The sequence below is a fragment of the Cydia amplana genome, chromosome 16 (genome assembly GCF_948474715.1).
Source record: "Cydia amplana chromosome 16, ilCydAmpl1.1, whole genome shotgun sequence".
Taxonomy (NCBI): domain Eukaryota; kingdom Metazoa; phylum Arthropoda; class Insecta; order Lepidoptera; family Tortricidae; genus Cydia; species Cydia amplana.
In genome coordinates this window covers 12,706,738-12,723,139 of record NC_086084.1, presented here as the reverse complement: position 1 = coordinate 12,723,139, position 16,402 = coordinate 12,706,738, and the positions used below count along the sequence as shown (strand labels likewise).

General features: G+C 41.5%; 1 protein-coding gene across 1 annotated transcript in view; it reads right to left on the bottom strand.

The window, feature by feature from the left end:
* Positions 1-16,402, bottom strand: part of LOC134655110 (cartilage oligomeric matrix protein-like) — a 51,343-nt gene that overhangs the window by 15,895 nt on the left and 19,046 nt on the right. The window contains exons 2-10 of the mRNA XM_063510572.1: positions 12,158-12,325; positions 11,239-11,435; positions 10,257-10,494; positions 9,472-9,642; positions 6,375-6,491; positions 4,763-4,879; positions 4,164-4,283; positions 3,248-3,436; positions 1,220-1,455 (exon numbers count right to left, since the gene is read on the bottom strand). Coding sequence (XP_063366642.1) covers positions 1,220-1,455; positions 3,248-3,436; positions 4,164-4,283; positions 4,763-4,879; positions 6,375-6,491; positions 9,472-9,642; positions 10,257-10,494; positions 11,239-11,435; positions 12,158-12,325 — 1,553 coding nt within the window. The remainder of the gene's footprint in view (positions 1-1,219; positions 1,456-3,247; positions 3,437-4,163; positions 4,284-4,762; positions 4,880-6,374; positions 6,492-9,471; positions 9,643-10,256; positions 10,495-11,238; positions 11,436-12,157; positions 12,326-16,402) is intronic.

The window sequence follows — 16,402 nt, the reverse complement described above, 5'->3', positions numbered from 1 at the left end:
ATCCCTAAAGTCTTTTCTCCTATCTTTGCATTCCCTAATATTGTTTGTCATAATGATCAGTTGTCCTAACACTAAAAACCCTAATTTTGGTTTCCCTAATTATTGATTACTTATCCTAATGTTATTAAGCATATTTTCTTTTTTGCGAGGGTCACAGTTCTAACCCTAACCTGACCCACTTTTGTGGCAGCAAGTTCTAAAACCTAACCATTTTTCAGAACCTTACCTACATTATGTAAAATAATCGTTATGACAATTGATCGTTAGGGCATGTGCCCATTAGGACAAACCAGTTAGGGCAAGTGATTTTAGGATAAACGTTGTTAGGGATTCAGAATGACACCCGTAGACTGGCCAACGCCGACATATTGACAACAAGCCATACTCTGATAGTTGAACCATCCCACACTCCTAAATCCATATTCCGCGCCTTGCTAGCTTAACTCATGTAACTTTAACCTTCCACGCCGTGTCAAACACAAAAGCTGTCACTAAGACGCCACATCATTGAAGTGTCAAAACTGAAGTTGAACATTATGTATACGCACGTAGGTCGATGTTGCTCTGTGGTCTATGACCGATTAATCGGTCTTTGGCGTTGAACCCACGGTGCGGATATATCGGTCATTGGCGTCCAAAAGGTTAAAAGACGCTTTATTTCATAAGAATGTGTTCTTTAAGTATAGCATTAGCGTTGATTATAGTATTTTATGCAACCGTTGTTTAAGAGAGGTCAAAAAAGGCGAGTGGCGTACTCACCTAACAGTAATTGTTAATAAAGACGCCACGAGTATTTTTTGACTCAGTTAAACAACGTTGCATACAATACTTTTTCTACGACCAAGCACTTACTTCTAAATAAAATTGTAAATTTAACAAATATTTTTAATTCAAGTAGGTAGCAGAAATGGAGGGTACGGGCGGGAAAAGAACGAATGAATGAATGAAATAAAAAAAAACATGTCTATGGTTCACTTATTTGTCAGAGATGACATTTAAAATAAGATTGGCAACACTGTATTTTATTCGATATTTTGTAAGTGCTCATTACACGAAGTATCGTAAAAGTGCCAAAAAGATATTGCGTGTATGCACAAATTCTTTTGGGGAATAGACTAAAGACTTGTCTTGACAACTATAAGATAGGGTTTTAAAGGTGTGCACGACCCTTTAAATCACAAATAAAAGTGTGGGAGTAGAAAAAAGACTTTATTCTTACCGGCGTATTAACACACAGCCTCCCCCTCTGACAATTCGACCGTCCCTCCGCACACTCGTCTATATCCTCGCAGCGTTCGTTCCTGCGCTCGTCGCCAGCGCCGCTCCAGCCCTGGCTGCCGGTGTACCCGTACGGGCAGGGGCCGCATTCGAAGCCACCTTCGAAGTTGCGACAGGAGACTAGCTCGTCACAGGGGCGGATCAGATCGCATTCGTCCATGTCGACGCAGGAGTGACCTACCAGGATAAAAGGAAACATAATTATTCAAAACACGTACGTAAAAGAGATGAGCAGTTAGCACGGTACGAAAGAATTAGTTGTCATCGGTAGGTAACTTATCATTTAAATTTATAGACGTATATCTCAGGACGGGCCTTACAGGCACTAAAATGTTATTAGTTCAGCGGTGCCACTCACGAATTCGAGCCAATCATGCAGTACTTATAATGCAACTAGGTATTTGCGACCAATCGCGTTGTAGCGTTGTCACACCGCTGTACTGGCTCCATTCATGTCCCATTCTTGTTGCCCATAAGGCCAGTCCTAAGATATACGTGAATGTTTAAATTCTACTCTTGTTTTCGCGTACTCTTAACATGGACGATTTTTTTTTTGCACAACTGGTCACCTGACTGATGAGTCAGGTCAATATCATCGACGTTACAATATAGATGGGAGATCAGATGATGTTGGTTAAGTGATTTTGATTGGGATGATCTGGTAGTTGAACTTACCATTCCACTCATACCCCCTGCTGCAGCTCTCGCACTCGTAGAACGGGCTTTCTGTAAGAGGGGTGCACCGCCTCTCGCCACACGGTCTCCGCGTGTCACAGACGTGGTAGCAACCTGGCCGTCTGCGTTGCCAAAGCAAGGCCGCCTTAGTGAACAACATTACTCATCTCAAGTCATGACTTACCATTCCACTCATACCCCCTGCTGCAGCTCTCGCACTCGTAGAACGGGCTCTCTCTAAGAGGGCTGCATCGTCTCTCGCCACACGGTCTCCGTGTGTCGCAGAGGTTCTCGCACCGCTGGCTGTCAGCTGTAACGTAGTACATTTTTCAAAACTTTTGAAAATATTTTTGAATAAGGTCAACCGAGATAAATGCGTATCTTGTGGTAAATACGTCTTTTGAAGATATCTCCGAAACGCAACATATTATAGCGTTGAGTGACCACACTTCGAACAGAGAGGGTTGCGTTAGTTCTAAAATGTTCCGTTTGTGGTTACGCCCATCGGTCCCTCATCTCAAATAAAGACTTAGTGGAAATGAGATGGTCCATTCATATCCTCTGCTGCAGCTCTCGCACTCATAGAACGGGCTCTCTCTAAAACGCTTGCACCGCCTGTCGCCGCCGCACGGTCTCTATGTGTCGCAGACGTGCTAGCACCACTGACCGTCAGAGCAGGACCGCCTTAGTCAACAACATTACTTATCTCAAATCATGACTTACCATTCCACTCATACCCCCTGCTACAGCTCTCGCACTCGTAGAACGGGCTCTCTGTAAGAGGGGTGCACCGCCTCTCACCACACGGTCTCCGTGTGTCATAGACGTGGTAGCACCACTGACCGTCTGCGTTGCCAGAGCACGGCCGCCTTAGTCAATCACATTACTTATCTCAAGCACTTACCATTCCACTCATACCCCCTGCTGCAACTCTCGCACTCGTAGAACGGGCTCTCTGTAAGAGGGGTGCACCGCCTCTCGCCACACGGTCTCCGTGTGTCACAGACGTGGTAGTACCACTGGCCGTCTGCGTTGCCAGAGCACGGCCGCCTTAGTCAACAACATTACTCATCTCAAGTCATGTATCTCAAGCACTTACCATTCCACTCATACCCCCTGCTGCAGCTCTCGCACTCGTAGAACGGGCTCTCTGTAAGAGGGGTGCACCGCCTCTCACCACACGGTCTCCGCGTGTCACAGACGTGCTAGTACCACTGGCCGTCTGCGTTGCCAGAGCACGGCCGCCTTAGTCAACAACATTACTCATCTCAAGTCATGTATCTCAAGCACTTACCATTCCACTCATACCCCCTGCTGCAGCTCTCGCACTCGTAGAACGGGCTCTCTGTAAGAGGGGTGCACCGCCTCTCGCCGCACGGTCTCCGCGTGTCGCAGACGTGGTCGCAGCGCTGGCCATCGCCGTCGTAACCGCCGGGGCAGGACCCGCAGCGGGGGCCGGCGGTGGTTTCTTGACATTGAACTCCTGTGACAAATAGATAAATTATAGAACCTGAAGCATTACGTAGAGAAAAAAGCTTATCCATGTATTGTAAAAGACTATTTGGTGTGTGGCCTATGGAATAAAAATTAAATTCACTTGTATAGGAGAGTTTTAGAAACTGCCCTCAAACCTTTCGTTTTCTACTCAAGAATCGCTATGCTTGTCAGTGGATCTTATTAATATTCTTCGTGATTGTCTTAAAATTCAGGTAGACACAACGAGTGTTTGTGTTACTATTAGCCACTGACAATCCAACCTCTAGACTGAGATTAGGCCAATTCTTTCATGAAACCGATGCTGCCAAAAATACGGGGGTGCGGGGGGACGAGGTGAGCGAATCCCGAGCCGTGATTGGTCCGTTCAAAGACACGGACCAATCACGGCACGGGATTGACTCGAAGATGGAGTAACGCTACCGTATGTGTGGCAGAGGGGGTAGCGCGACTATGCTATGTCTAGAGGTTGGATTGTCTGTGCTATTAGCTCAGCATCTTTTTATTCTTCCATTACCAACTGCCTCTCTTTCCTTACCTTCCACTTGTATAATGATCATCATAAGAAAAAGGACCTGCCTTAGCAGATAAATCTTCCGACTTCGATACGATCTTTCGTGAAAATCTTTATAAGGTGTTTTTAGGCACATGACACAACTTCAGCCGATAAAATAATGAGAATGATCAGTCTCCGCACATATCCATTTGTAACTAACCTTCAAAACACTTAATCTGGGAACAAGATCTCCTGTAGCACTGTTCGCCGTTGCCATGGAAACCTGCAGGACATTGCCCGCAGCGGTATCCACCGTCGGGTAAATCTTGGCAGCGCACACCTGGAAATATACTTAGATAAAAATAGTTTCCTAGAAATAAACAAAGTGGACTTGACCTAGAGCTGTCCTTTGTGTTTTCAGTAGGGAATATTACGCGAAACTCTGCGTAGGGGGCGCCACTACCACAATTAGTCACAATCTGAGAGTCTACCGCAAATGAGAGTCGAAATTTTGTTATCTAACCTCTCTATCACACATGCTCATTCGATTCTTTACTTCCTAGATAACAGAGTTTAGATTTTCGCGTTTCCCGGTAGGCCCTTTGTAAACGTAAACAAATGGCCTTGATGATAATGATGACATTCTTATAATAGGTATGTCATATTTTATTGTCTGGGAAAACATGTCAAAAAACAGCTCAAGGCACAGTATGTATAAGTTACTCTGTGGTTTACGACGTGTGCTAGTGCTGCACTCTGGCGGCAGAACATTGCAGTAATACCCCCTATTGAAATAATATATAACTTTCAATAACTCACGTCCTCCGAAGCACGGGTTTGAGCTGCAGGCGGTTTGGCAAGTTCTTCCGTCGCTTGTCTGACGACCTGGACACCGAGCGCACCGGAAACCTTCCGCCGTATCCGTGCAATATTCACCTAAATTATTTTAAAATGGTTACAAAACTACGCGTTTCACTTTTTAGTCATGAGTGAAAAGTGATGACTCACATTAGACCGGGCCGTGTCCGGGCCGGAGCTTCCGGCGCTTACTTTTCTATGACAATGATGACAGGTGATTCGTGCGTGATGCGTTCCATAGAAAACAAGGCGCTGGTAGCTCCGGCCAGGTGATGGCCCGGTCTAACGTGAGTCATCCTTTACAAGTATACAAATTGAACCTTATTCCATTCATGGAATACCTACCTATAGGTTCTTAAACGAAAAAATTAGTAAAGCATCAAAAGCATATTCATGCAGTCGTTAGTAAATCATCAAAAGCATATTCATGCAGTCGTTAGTAAAGCATCAAAAGCATATTCATGCAGTCGTTAGTAAAGCGTCAAAAGCATATTCATGCAGTCGTTAGTAAAGCATCAAAAGCATATTCATGCAGTCGTTAGTAAAGCATCAAAAGCATATTCATGCAGTCGTTAGTAAAGCATCAAAAGCATATTCATGCAGTCGTTAGTAAAGCATCAAAAGCATATTCATGCAGTCGTTAGTAAAGCATCAAAAGCATATTCATGCAGTCGTTAGCAATTCACGGATATTTTTACTTCGTCCCGTTCTTATTGCAACCACCACCCTTTTTAGGGTTCCGTAGCCAAATGGCAAAAAACGGAACCATCATGTCTGTCCGTCCGTCCCTATGTCACAGCCACTTTTTTCCGAAACTATAAGAACTATACTGTTGAAACTTGGTAAGTAGATGTATTCTGTGAACCGCATTAAGATATTCACACAAAAATAGAAAAAAAACAATACATTTTGGGGGTTCCCCATACTTAGAACTGAAACTCAATTTTTTTTTTTCATCAAACCCATTCGTGTGGTGTATATGGATAGGTCTTCAAAAATGATATTGAGGTTTCTAATATCATTTTTTTCTAAACTGAATAGTTAGCGCGAGAGACACTTCCAAAGTGGTAAAGAATGATTAAAACTAAAAAAAATATATGATGTACATTACCATGCAAACTTCCACCAAAAATTGGTTTGAACGAGATCTAGTAAGTAGTTTTTTTTAATACGTCATAAATCCCCTAAATACGGAACCCTTCATGGGCGAGTCCGACTCGCACTTGGCCGCTTTTTTTCACCACCAATATTTAAGTAAAATTTAAACTTTCACTGGCTTTCAGTACATCAAAACGGAAACAAAAAATAGTAACAATTAACTATTTAACTTGTTTTACTTTGCTTTTATTTTAGTTTTAAGTTTTAATATTTAGTTTGATATGGGTGTACTATCTACTGTACGTGATGCCTGAAAATAAAACTTTATTTATTTATTTATTTTTATTTTATTTAAAAACCTCGCTCCAAGGATTTGAATTATATACCAGCAAAACAGTATCCTCTACATTTTTCAGTGTGTTCTTCTCTAGGCGTTGTGCTAAATATCGAGGTGCGTTTGTGACATATCCCTTACCATTACTGCAAGGTCGCCTGTCGCAGCTGACGGGCCTGCAGCGGCGCCCGTCGCCCTCCATGCCGGTCGGGCACGGCCCGCAAGCGATGCCTGTGGCGGTGTTGCGGCAATCCACTCCTGACATGTAAAATCAATAAGGATTCAAATAGTTTAGGAGTATTTGGGTCATTTCAATCAAATACATCATATAGTAGGGGAGCCCAAGAGGGGATTTTTGTGTTTACTCGAGCGCGTCAGATTAAGATATGAGTGATATCTTGCTACCCCGTGTAGCCTTTACCCCTTTTAGCCATCTATGTTGAGCGCTTGGTTGGTGGGGGGTTGGTGGGGGGTTCAACAAATTGTATTATAAGCAGATTGTGGATTTGGTCATAATAGTCCAAATTAACGCTATAATTGTGCTAAATTACTAAATCTGATAATTATTTGTAGGCATTTCCTTAATCTGACGGTTACAATGTAAAAATTAGGCGTCAAATTTGTGTTCGTCAGATTAAGAAAATGCCTACAAATAAGTTTTATATTAAGTTATAGAGAAAATATAGCATTAACGTGGACAAAAACGACCAAACCCACAAACTGCTTAACGATTTTTTAACCCTCCACCAACCTCCCGAAATTAAAAAAAATTGTAGACGCTTACCGGCTCGCTGGAAAAAAAACTTTATATATTTTTTTTTCTTCTTATCATCTAATATTTCGATTCCGATAGGCCTGTACGACGCTCGAGTAAGTACCTACACATTTAGTATCGTCGGCTCCCCAACTATCATGGTGTCGGGTGGTTCCGGAAATCACTCATCATATTAGACTCCATTTTCGTAATTACTCCGAATAATATATGGAGGGTTTTTGGTCTCTCGAGTCGAATGATGGTCCCTAATATGACGATTTTATCAAGTCTCGTTTGGTTGGGCTTAATTTAAAAAATAATTTATGAAATATGTTTTTGCCGTATTTTGTTGCATTTCTAAATAAATTCATGTTCTAAACTTCCAAAAAAAATTCTACAAATATATTATATAGGTAAACCTACTCCACATAAAAATGATCTGTAAGTACAGAGCTTTCATATGAGATCTTTACCTACTTCACTTTGTTGTTATAAACGTGCAAAGAATAATCTTAATGATCCTTACACTCTTCTTTTTAATAGGTTAACTACGAATCCGGCCTCACTCATTAAGGTATAGATGTCCGAGATCTCGTCACCGTTCATGTCAACTTTGTCAATAAAGGTAAGAGCAGGGTGTCATCTATTGGGCTTTAGCGTATCAAGCACTGGAACATTTACCTTAAATAATTTATCGAATTTAATCGAATTTAAACTGACTTAAAACAAGTGAGTCTAAACCGTAAAACTATTCAATGTTAAATAATTTAATTTAAAAAAGGTTTAATTTTTGTTTTGTCAACATTTTCTAAAATATGAGATTACATATACTAAATAATGGACTAGTAGAGAATCACGGCTGTTAATATGCTTTAGGATATGGCCAACTAAATACCTACTACATTTTAAGGATGACTCACGCTAGACCGGCCTGGGCCTGGGCCGAGACAACCGACACTTCATTTTCTATGACAAGTGACCAGTGATTACGAGATGCTTTCTATAGAAAACGAAGTGTCGGATGCCTCGGCCCGGACCCGGTCCGTTCTGTGAGTCATCCTTTAGTTACCAAACCTTTCATGAGTAAATTATTATCTCTCAATCAAGGGCGTCCAAAACAATTTGAGGTCGCAATTTGAAGGGACAAATTCAAATTTGCCTACGGAGTTACCGGTATATTTGTATACATATTCATGAACTCAGGGCGCGTACCGCGAAAATCGAAGTTCGCAAATTGCGGGCATTCTTCTCTGTCACTCTAATTATGCCTTCATTGGAGTAAAAGAGAAAGATCCCCGCAATTTGCGAATTTCGGTTTCCGTGGTAGCCCCTCAGGCTAATCAAGCAACTTTACGTTTATTCGGAACAATTTCACGTGGGCAAAGTAACTCTGTAGGCAGATTCTGTAGAGGTGAAATAAAACGCGTTGTGACAAGCGAATTTTTTAATAACACCCACACAATTACAGTAAGTTGCTTGATTACCTGTATCCTTACAGTGGGCTCATAAAATGTGGAGCAGAACTGAGAACATTAGTTGTTAATCTTGAACTAAGAAATCATTGACGTATATCTCGGGACGGGCCTTACTAGTTCAGCGGTGTCACTCACGAATTCGAGCCAATCGTGCAGTCTAACGCAACTAGTTGCGACCAATCGCGCGCGTGATGCGAACTCATCAACCAATCGCGTTGTAGCGTTGTCACACCGCTGTACTGGCCCCATTCATAATTCCCGTAAGGTCAGTCCTGAGATAGTCAATGTAAGAACTCCATGTAATTTTTTACTTAAAATTGCTCAACATTTTTGTGAGCCGACTGTAACCAATAACCACGAATATAAATTTGAAATAAGAACTAGAGAAATAAGCTAAAGAAAACACAAACATTCAAAAGGTACAAAAATTAAAAAAGTTAAGTACAAATATAGTTCTAATAGGCATGATTCAAGAAGCCTAATGTCGTACTACCCTAGGTGTCGTCTACTTTTCAGGTTTTATTCAAAATACATGCAGTATATGAATCGCTGAATTGGAAACATTCAGGCTTTTAAATCTTCCCGATTAACTACCCTTAACCTACTGGAAAAATACCACACATAGGTTAATTTTGGTCCTTTTTTCTGCGCACTTGATAGACAATAGATAATTAATGAACACGCACACAAAATACCATGTGTCATGGTTTCAAATACTAAAATAGATATTCTTAGGTCATTCTCTACATATAGATGCATAGGCATAGGCCCAGGCCAGTTTAGATCCAGATCTAAACTAATCATACTATTAAGGGCGGGTTGCACCAAGCACTCAACTGAACAGCGTTAAATATATCTGTCATCGCAGCTCTAGCATAGAAGATTTTTTTTACGGTTAAGGGACTTCGTTGACGGATGGTTTGATGCAATGCAAGAGTACCGAGATCAACTACAGACATAAAATTTAAGGTTGACGAGCCTACAAATCCTTCATGAAGAATATATTAACCGCGGTAGCAGGAAGAGTCGGTGCAGCGCTCAATCGCCGGTGTGGGCTGGCGATGGCAACACTCCCGCAGCTGTCGGTTCAGGCTGTCGATGGTGCCTTTCTGGTCTGCGATCTCGTTGCGCAACTTATTTATCGTCTGGGACAGGAGTTCTAGCTGGCGGATCACACGATCTGAAAAGAATTTGGTAACGTTTAGGATGGTGTTGGCACCGTCGATTCAGGCAGACCGAAAAGCTACGTGCTGCTACGAGAAAACGGTCTTAGAAGACCTTCCCTCGATTTCAAATTAATGAAGATTGGCTTTTACAGATTTTGAAAAAAACATACAGGGTGCGAGAAAAGGTCATTTTTGACAAACTTTTTTTTTATGCCAATCGATCCCATTCCTATTGAGGATCAAAAGCTTGTATGGAACCAAAAAAAAATTTCCGGCTAGAAAAACCACAAATCGAGGAAAACTTTTCCCATACAATTTGTAAGAAAATGAAAACTTTTATTTTTCACATGCTATTTTTGTATGCCAATCGATTCCATTCCTATCCAGTATCAATAGTTTCCTTGGGGTCAACTTTCGATAATGTACTAAAAAGCCACAAATTAAAAAAAACTTTTCCATACATTTACTATGGAGCAAAAGTGAAATTTAATTCACATTTTTTATCTGCCCAATCAATCCTTTTACATTTAAGGATCATAATACTGTATGAAGACATTGCTGTAAGACTGAACGCCTATAATCTATCTTGAGTTACAAATCATTGATCTAACTGAACTAAATCTCTTACCATCACAATCTATATCAGTGGACGGTATGTCCCCCCTCGGCGGGCCCGGGGTTGGCAGCACGCCGTTGTCGATAGCGTTGGCCCTGTAGTCGTCACCCTGCATGTCGTCCAAGTGTCGCACGTCAACCATGTCGGAGTTGCCGACGCTCACGAGCGGGTTGCCGGGGTTGCAGTTGAGCGTGTCGAGGGCCGCGCGTTGGTTGCCGTAGATCTCTACTGGGGCGTTTTCTTCGTGGTACTATAAATGGAAACGGGCGGTTGTTAAAATCTTATACGATAATAGAATGAAGAATGAAAGTTCTAGGAAGTGTGGATATAGAAGTGGATCAAAAAATTGCAAGATTAGACTATAAACAACGCACAGATGAAACTGAAGAAAAGAAACATATGAGTAAAGACTTGTCTATGTCACAGGGCGGACACGCCATACATCAAAAATGATTTGCGTTTATATGTGTGCGCGGCAAGTCTGTACACGCGTCATTGAGTTTCTGACGGAATCTCAGTAGAGCGACTTACGCACACATTCATGTCGCGGCCGAGGTAATCCGAATCGGGGCGGGGCGGTGAGTGTCCGTTCTGTATGATAATACTATTACTTATTCTGTGTCTATGTGTGACAACCGAATAGTATGGTCAATGCCGGCCCGAGCCCTTGATCAGGGTAGAGCGAAATCGGGTTTTGGCGCCTTTCGTTGAAGTTTTCAAGCGTATTTTACAACCCCCCCCCCCTCGCCACACTCGCATCTTTTAAAACTTTTTTTTTCTCATTTGGCGCCCCCCTTGCCATCCGGCGCCTAGAGCGGGCGCTCCACTCGCTCTACCCTAGATCCGGCCCTGAGTATGGTACTCTGGTACTCTGTTACTTCTTGATAATTTTGCCTGCAAATATCTGAGGATAATGACGTCATAGTTTAATAAAAATACTCTTGATTTTTGATTTTTGATCGATCACCATGTTGGAGGGCATAATAATACTCACCAATCTACTCTTGTCATTAGCAAGCAGCGCCAGCAGGTCGTATCTCCCTGGCAGTGCGTGATGATGCAGAGGTTTGCAGCCCACTAGGAGCTTCACTTGGTTCCGAGACACTACAAGAGTCAGGACGCTCTTGGTATCTAAGCCTAGAAGCCAGGACACCGACTTCAGGTGACCGCCGTATAGGCTCTCTAGTGAAACTGAAATATAAAGGAAATATTGCGATCAGAATCTATTACCAATATTATCTACGAGAACGTCAAGTATTAATCGACTTTAGAAATTTCAAGTACGGCTATTAGGATGTTTATCCCTCCCCCTTGTAATCTCATGAATAAGGTACTTGTAGAAAGGTAGAGAGAGGGCAATAGAGAGTAAGTACTCTCTCCAGGCGGATGTTATGCCCGGGGACCGAAGTCCACTAAGAGATAGTCAGAAGGAGTATACAGGGTGCCCAGTAATTAATGGATAACCATCTAACCACCAACAGGGCACCTTAGGCTGGTCCAGAAAATGCACTTATAGGTCTAGTAAAAGTTTCTTGGTTTTCGAAATAATCGAACTTTTCTGTCTTTTTTAATGGCTAGCTCCATACTTCAATTTTAGAAAAGTGCGATTATCTCGAAAACCACGAAACTTTTACTAGACCTATAAGTGCATTTTCTGGACCAACCTAAGGTGCCCTGTCGGTGGTTAGAAGGTTATCCATTAATTACTGGGCAACCTGTATATGTACTTATAGTAAGTGTGATTTAAAAACTCCGTAAGCGCGATGTAGGTTTCTATCAAATCGCGTTCTAGCTTCCTAACGCCATCTGTTAGAACATTGTGGCACGACGACGACAGTGACACAGGAGACGCCACATACTCATCCCTATACTCGTGATTATGAAATAAAATTGTCAATAATCGTCCCACTCACCCTTATGGCTCTTCCTGTTGTAATAGAGCGAGACAGAATCATCGTCCTCGCCCTTCACGTGCAGTAAGTCTGCCCTCCTGGTTCCTTTGGCATGTGGTCGGAGGACGATGGCTACTTCCCCGCCGCTCTGTGCTGATAACGCTGCAGCTATAGCGTTGTTTGTGGCCTCTGGAATATTAAATAGATTCATAAACATCGGAAAACTGACTAGTTAGGTATGTAATTGGTCACAATAAATCATCAAAAATTTAACCCTGTGTTAACGGTTAGTGGCAATGGCAAACCATGGATGGTGCATGTGGCTATAAGGATTAAATCAGTCTAGTTACTACAATTTCAAAATCTATATGTAAACCTTGAGGGCTAATTTAGACGGTGCGAGAACTCGCATGCGAGTTTCATTACATTGAGTCATTTGATCGGTCAGCTCAATTCATGTAGGAACCTCAATGGTCCGCAATATAACTAAAATCGTATACGAGTTCGCGCGCCGTCTAAATGAGCCCTATTATATCACGTGACTATTCATAGCATCAATGATTTTTTTTCTTTTCGTTTGGCCTTTGTTTGATGATTGCCATCTTGGCTTGCCCTGGTTTACGGTATAGCTTCGGATTTCCAGCTCTCCACTGAACAATCTATATAATTCCAACATAACTGAGCCCTTTAGATTTGCGGTATTGACAAGTTAGCGCCATGATGCGTCAACATCGCATGTCCCACCAGTGACCAGGAAGACCGTAGAAGGAGGCGCGAGTTTTTGCGCGCACCGTTACGCGTCGTACGCGCACCTTCAATTGCAACTTACGGGATTCGAGAGCAAATACGCGTACGGTACTGTTAGCTCTTATTTTAATCGATCAGCTGGTGGATAAACTGGTCAGAGGAAGTACCTTTATTATGTAACACCTCCATAATTCCATATTAAAAATAAGAACAGTATAGGAGAATAATATAAACAGCGGCAACAGCATAAACAAAACATAACACAAAAAACACACACATACACACACGTTTGTTATCTGAAAATAAATAATTTGTATTTGTATAAACTTCTTAGTCGTGTCGCTAGCCTAAAAACCCAAAGATTTCCGAGTAACTAACAACAATGTACTCTACCTATTCTCTTTATACAAGTTGCACCAAAAATCTAGTTACAGCCAAGTGTAAAAATATGGGTATAGACAACTTACTCAAAGATATGTCCCATAGGTCTTAATGCTGACATATAAGAGCTATGGGACATATTTTTGAGATGATTTGTGCACACATATTTTTACACTTACGTACACGATAAAATGAAGATGCCTGATAGCTTATTAGTCGTTCTTCTTAGGTCTCTGCCTAAGGAGTGCGGAAAGAGTCGTGAAATGTAATATGGGCTCTCTTACATTCCACGACTCTTCCCTTTCCGCACAGACTCTACCTACCTTTTTCAGTCAGAGCTTTGGATTGTTTTCCTTATTTCAGTATTACAAAGAATCGTCAACCTCGTTACCAATAAACATCAGCAACAATGACTAAAATCAAAATTATCTACACCCGCTCTTATTCTCTGAACAACAAGTTGTTTTATCATGATCACCTCAATCGCTAAGTTTGCTTCCGACTAAGAAACGATTTTTTTTGTATAAATAAAAATATCCATCCAATAAGACTCATTTAACTCTCCAAGCGATTGAAGTCCGTATTATAAGAGCATTACGTAATGATTAGAGATGGGTCGAATATTCAGTAACTATTCGGTATTCCGCATATTCGGCATATTTTTCAATGTTCTTATTCGGCCGAATAGTTCGGTTCGAATTGCCGAATATTTACCGAATAAACGATTTTTTTTAAGGACGTCCGCTAGTTAGCGCGGGTCTGAGACGTTTCCTTTTCTTTTCAAAAACATTCCTGGATTTCCTGGTCGGTCGGGAGAAGAAGGGTCAAGGCTTACAGACCGCGGACCTGAATAATTTTGCTTTCACTGGTTTAGGTAGTTTTAGCCCAACCGAATATTCGGCAAAGTCCATATTCGGCCCATCTCTAGTAATGATCTAACAGCAAAGAAACTGAATAAAGTACCTAACAAAGCCGCGCTGAGTCAGTGAGCGTAAATAGCGGTAGCGACTCAGCTGTCCCTAGGGATCGTCCTCAACAAATCCTGGTACTAATAAGTTGTGGGATCGACCTAATTATGTTGTTTCTTGCTTCTTTCTTTCGTATTATGATTTCTCTTTCCTTGTTATGAGTCTTTCTATATTTTTGATCTGAGGGTATAAATAAACAGGTACCTAATAAAAATGCAAAATAATAATGCGAATGCAAAAATAAGGCAAATGGATAATTATTCGCGTTTATTAAATTTTACAGAAATTAGGTAAGTTTCATTTGGTATGTTATATATTTTTTCCACATTATGGAATGACTCACGTTAGACCGGATCGGAGCCGGGCCGGAGCTTCCGGCGCTTCGTTTTCTATGGAAAGCACCACGTGATCACCGATCAACCGTCATAGAAAAGGACATGTCGAACGCCTCAGTCCCGGCCCGGACCGTTCTAGCGTGAGTCTGAGTAATCCTTTAGTCTCTACGAGACATATCGGAGTAAACAAGGTGGTCAAAATACCTGAGCATGCAGGTGTGCCCATTTAAATTAGAACCGCGATCAGAGGGCCCATCGTGAAAATTGAAATTCCGTTATCCGCCTCTCTATCACTCTTTCATATTCGAGCAATAGAGAGGCAGATAAATCAATTTAGATTTTCGCTTTAGACTCTCTTATATCATCATAAGTATATTTGAGCATATTTTTCACTTCAATATACCTACCTCCCTCTACTCTACCTCATCATCTTCCTCACGTTGTCCCGGCATTTTGCCACGGCTCATGGGAGCCTGGGGTCCGCTTGGCAACTAATCCCAGTAATTGGCGTGGGCACTAGTTTTTACGAAAGCGACTGCCATCTGACCTTACAACCCAGAGGGTAAACTAGGCCCGTATTGGGATTAGTCCGGGTCCGGGGGTGTGTGTTAGGTCAGGGTTGGGTTAGGGTTAGTATCTATATCTACCTAATAACAACTATATACCTACTATACTTAACACGGCACTGAGCGAACTGCGGGGTCCCTTCTACTCTGTAACAGCTGCTTTCGACTCCAAAATACACAATTTCACTCGTCCAAGCACCATAATTTAAATTTATTCCACCTAATATAATATTCAAATGAGTTTAAGACTGCAACCCGAGCCGTATTTGGTAAAACTTGCCCACGCTTCTCCTTTCATGCCGATTCTCGCTTTATATGGAGACAGCTTTAAGCTCGTTATGATTACGATGGTATAACGTCATACCTACAGTTGTTGATATGCAACGAAAGAATGTTTAGTTTACAATGTACCTACACCTTTGTTTTAGTATAAGGTCAATGTGACTAATTCCGTCAAGGGGGTTATTCCGTCCACGAGCGAATATTTCTTTGATTTTCAATAGTAGGAAAACAAAAACAATTTGCTGTTGATTGCTGAAACTAAAAGCAATCGCTGCTTGGTCGATGAATTTATCAATTTTGTTCGTTGTTCGAGAAAAACGCTAATGGACGGAATAGTCCCTATGACGGAATCAGCCACATTGACCTTATTTGAGAGTAAGAGTGGCAGAATATATGTATGTCACTAATAAGAAGAATAGCGACTTGAAAGGAGCCACTTGTTTTTTATGGTTCTGTACCTCAAAACAGGATTATTTGTATAATTTTTAGATAAAAAAATTACAGCTATTTATGAAATTAAACGTAAATTGAGCATTCCCCCGTTCCCTTATCTCCGAAACTACTGTGCCTAAAATTAAAAAATGTTTTCCACATATAAGAAGATTTCGGGAATACTTATAATAATGCCAATCGTGAGTTGATTTTATGACAAAAAGAGAAAAAAATAAGTAAAAAAAAAAATTATGTAAAAAAATAGCCCTTGGGTCACGAGTCCATCTTGCATTTAGTTACTAAACCAATTAATAAGCTCGAATTTTTATTATTGACCATTTCTCTCATCAACTCACCTCACAATAGTACATTACTGCAGACGCCGGGAAAGAAGGGCTTGCCGGGTGAGTAGGTATAGCCGGCCGACCGTAGGGAGGCCGGATAGTGATACGAAGCCGGCAAGACCTTTTCACGGCTAGGCATGTATAGTGCTTTTCTCAAACATGCAATAAAATAAAAAAATACACCACTCAAAAAAAAACAAATTTATAATCT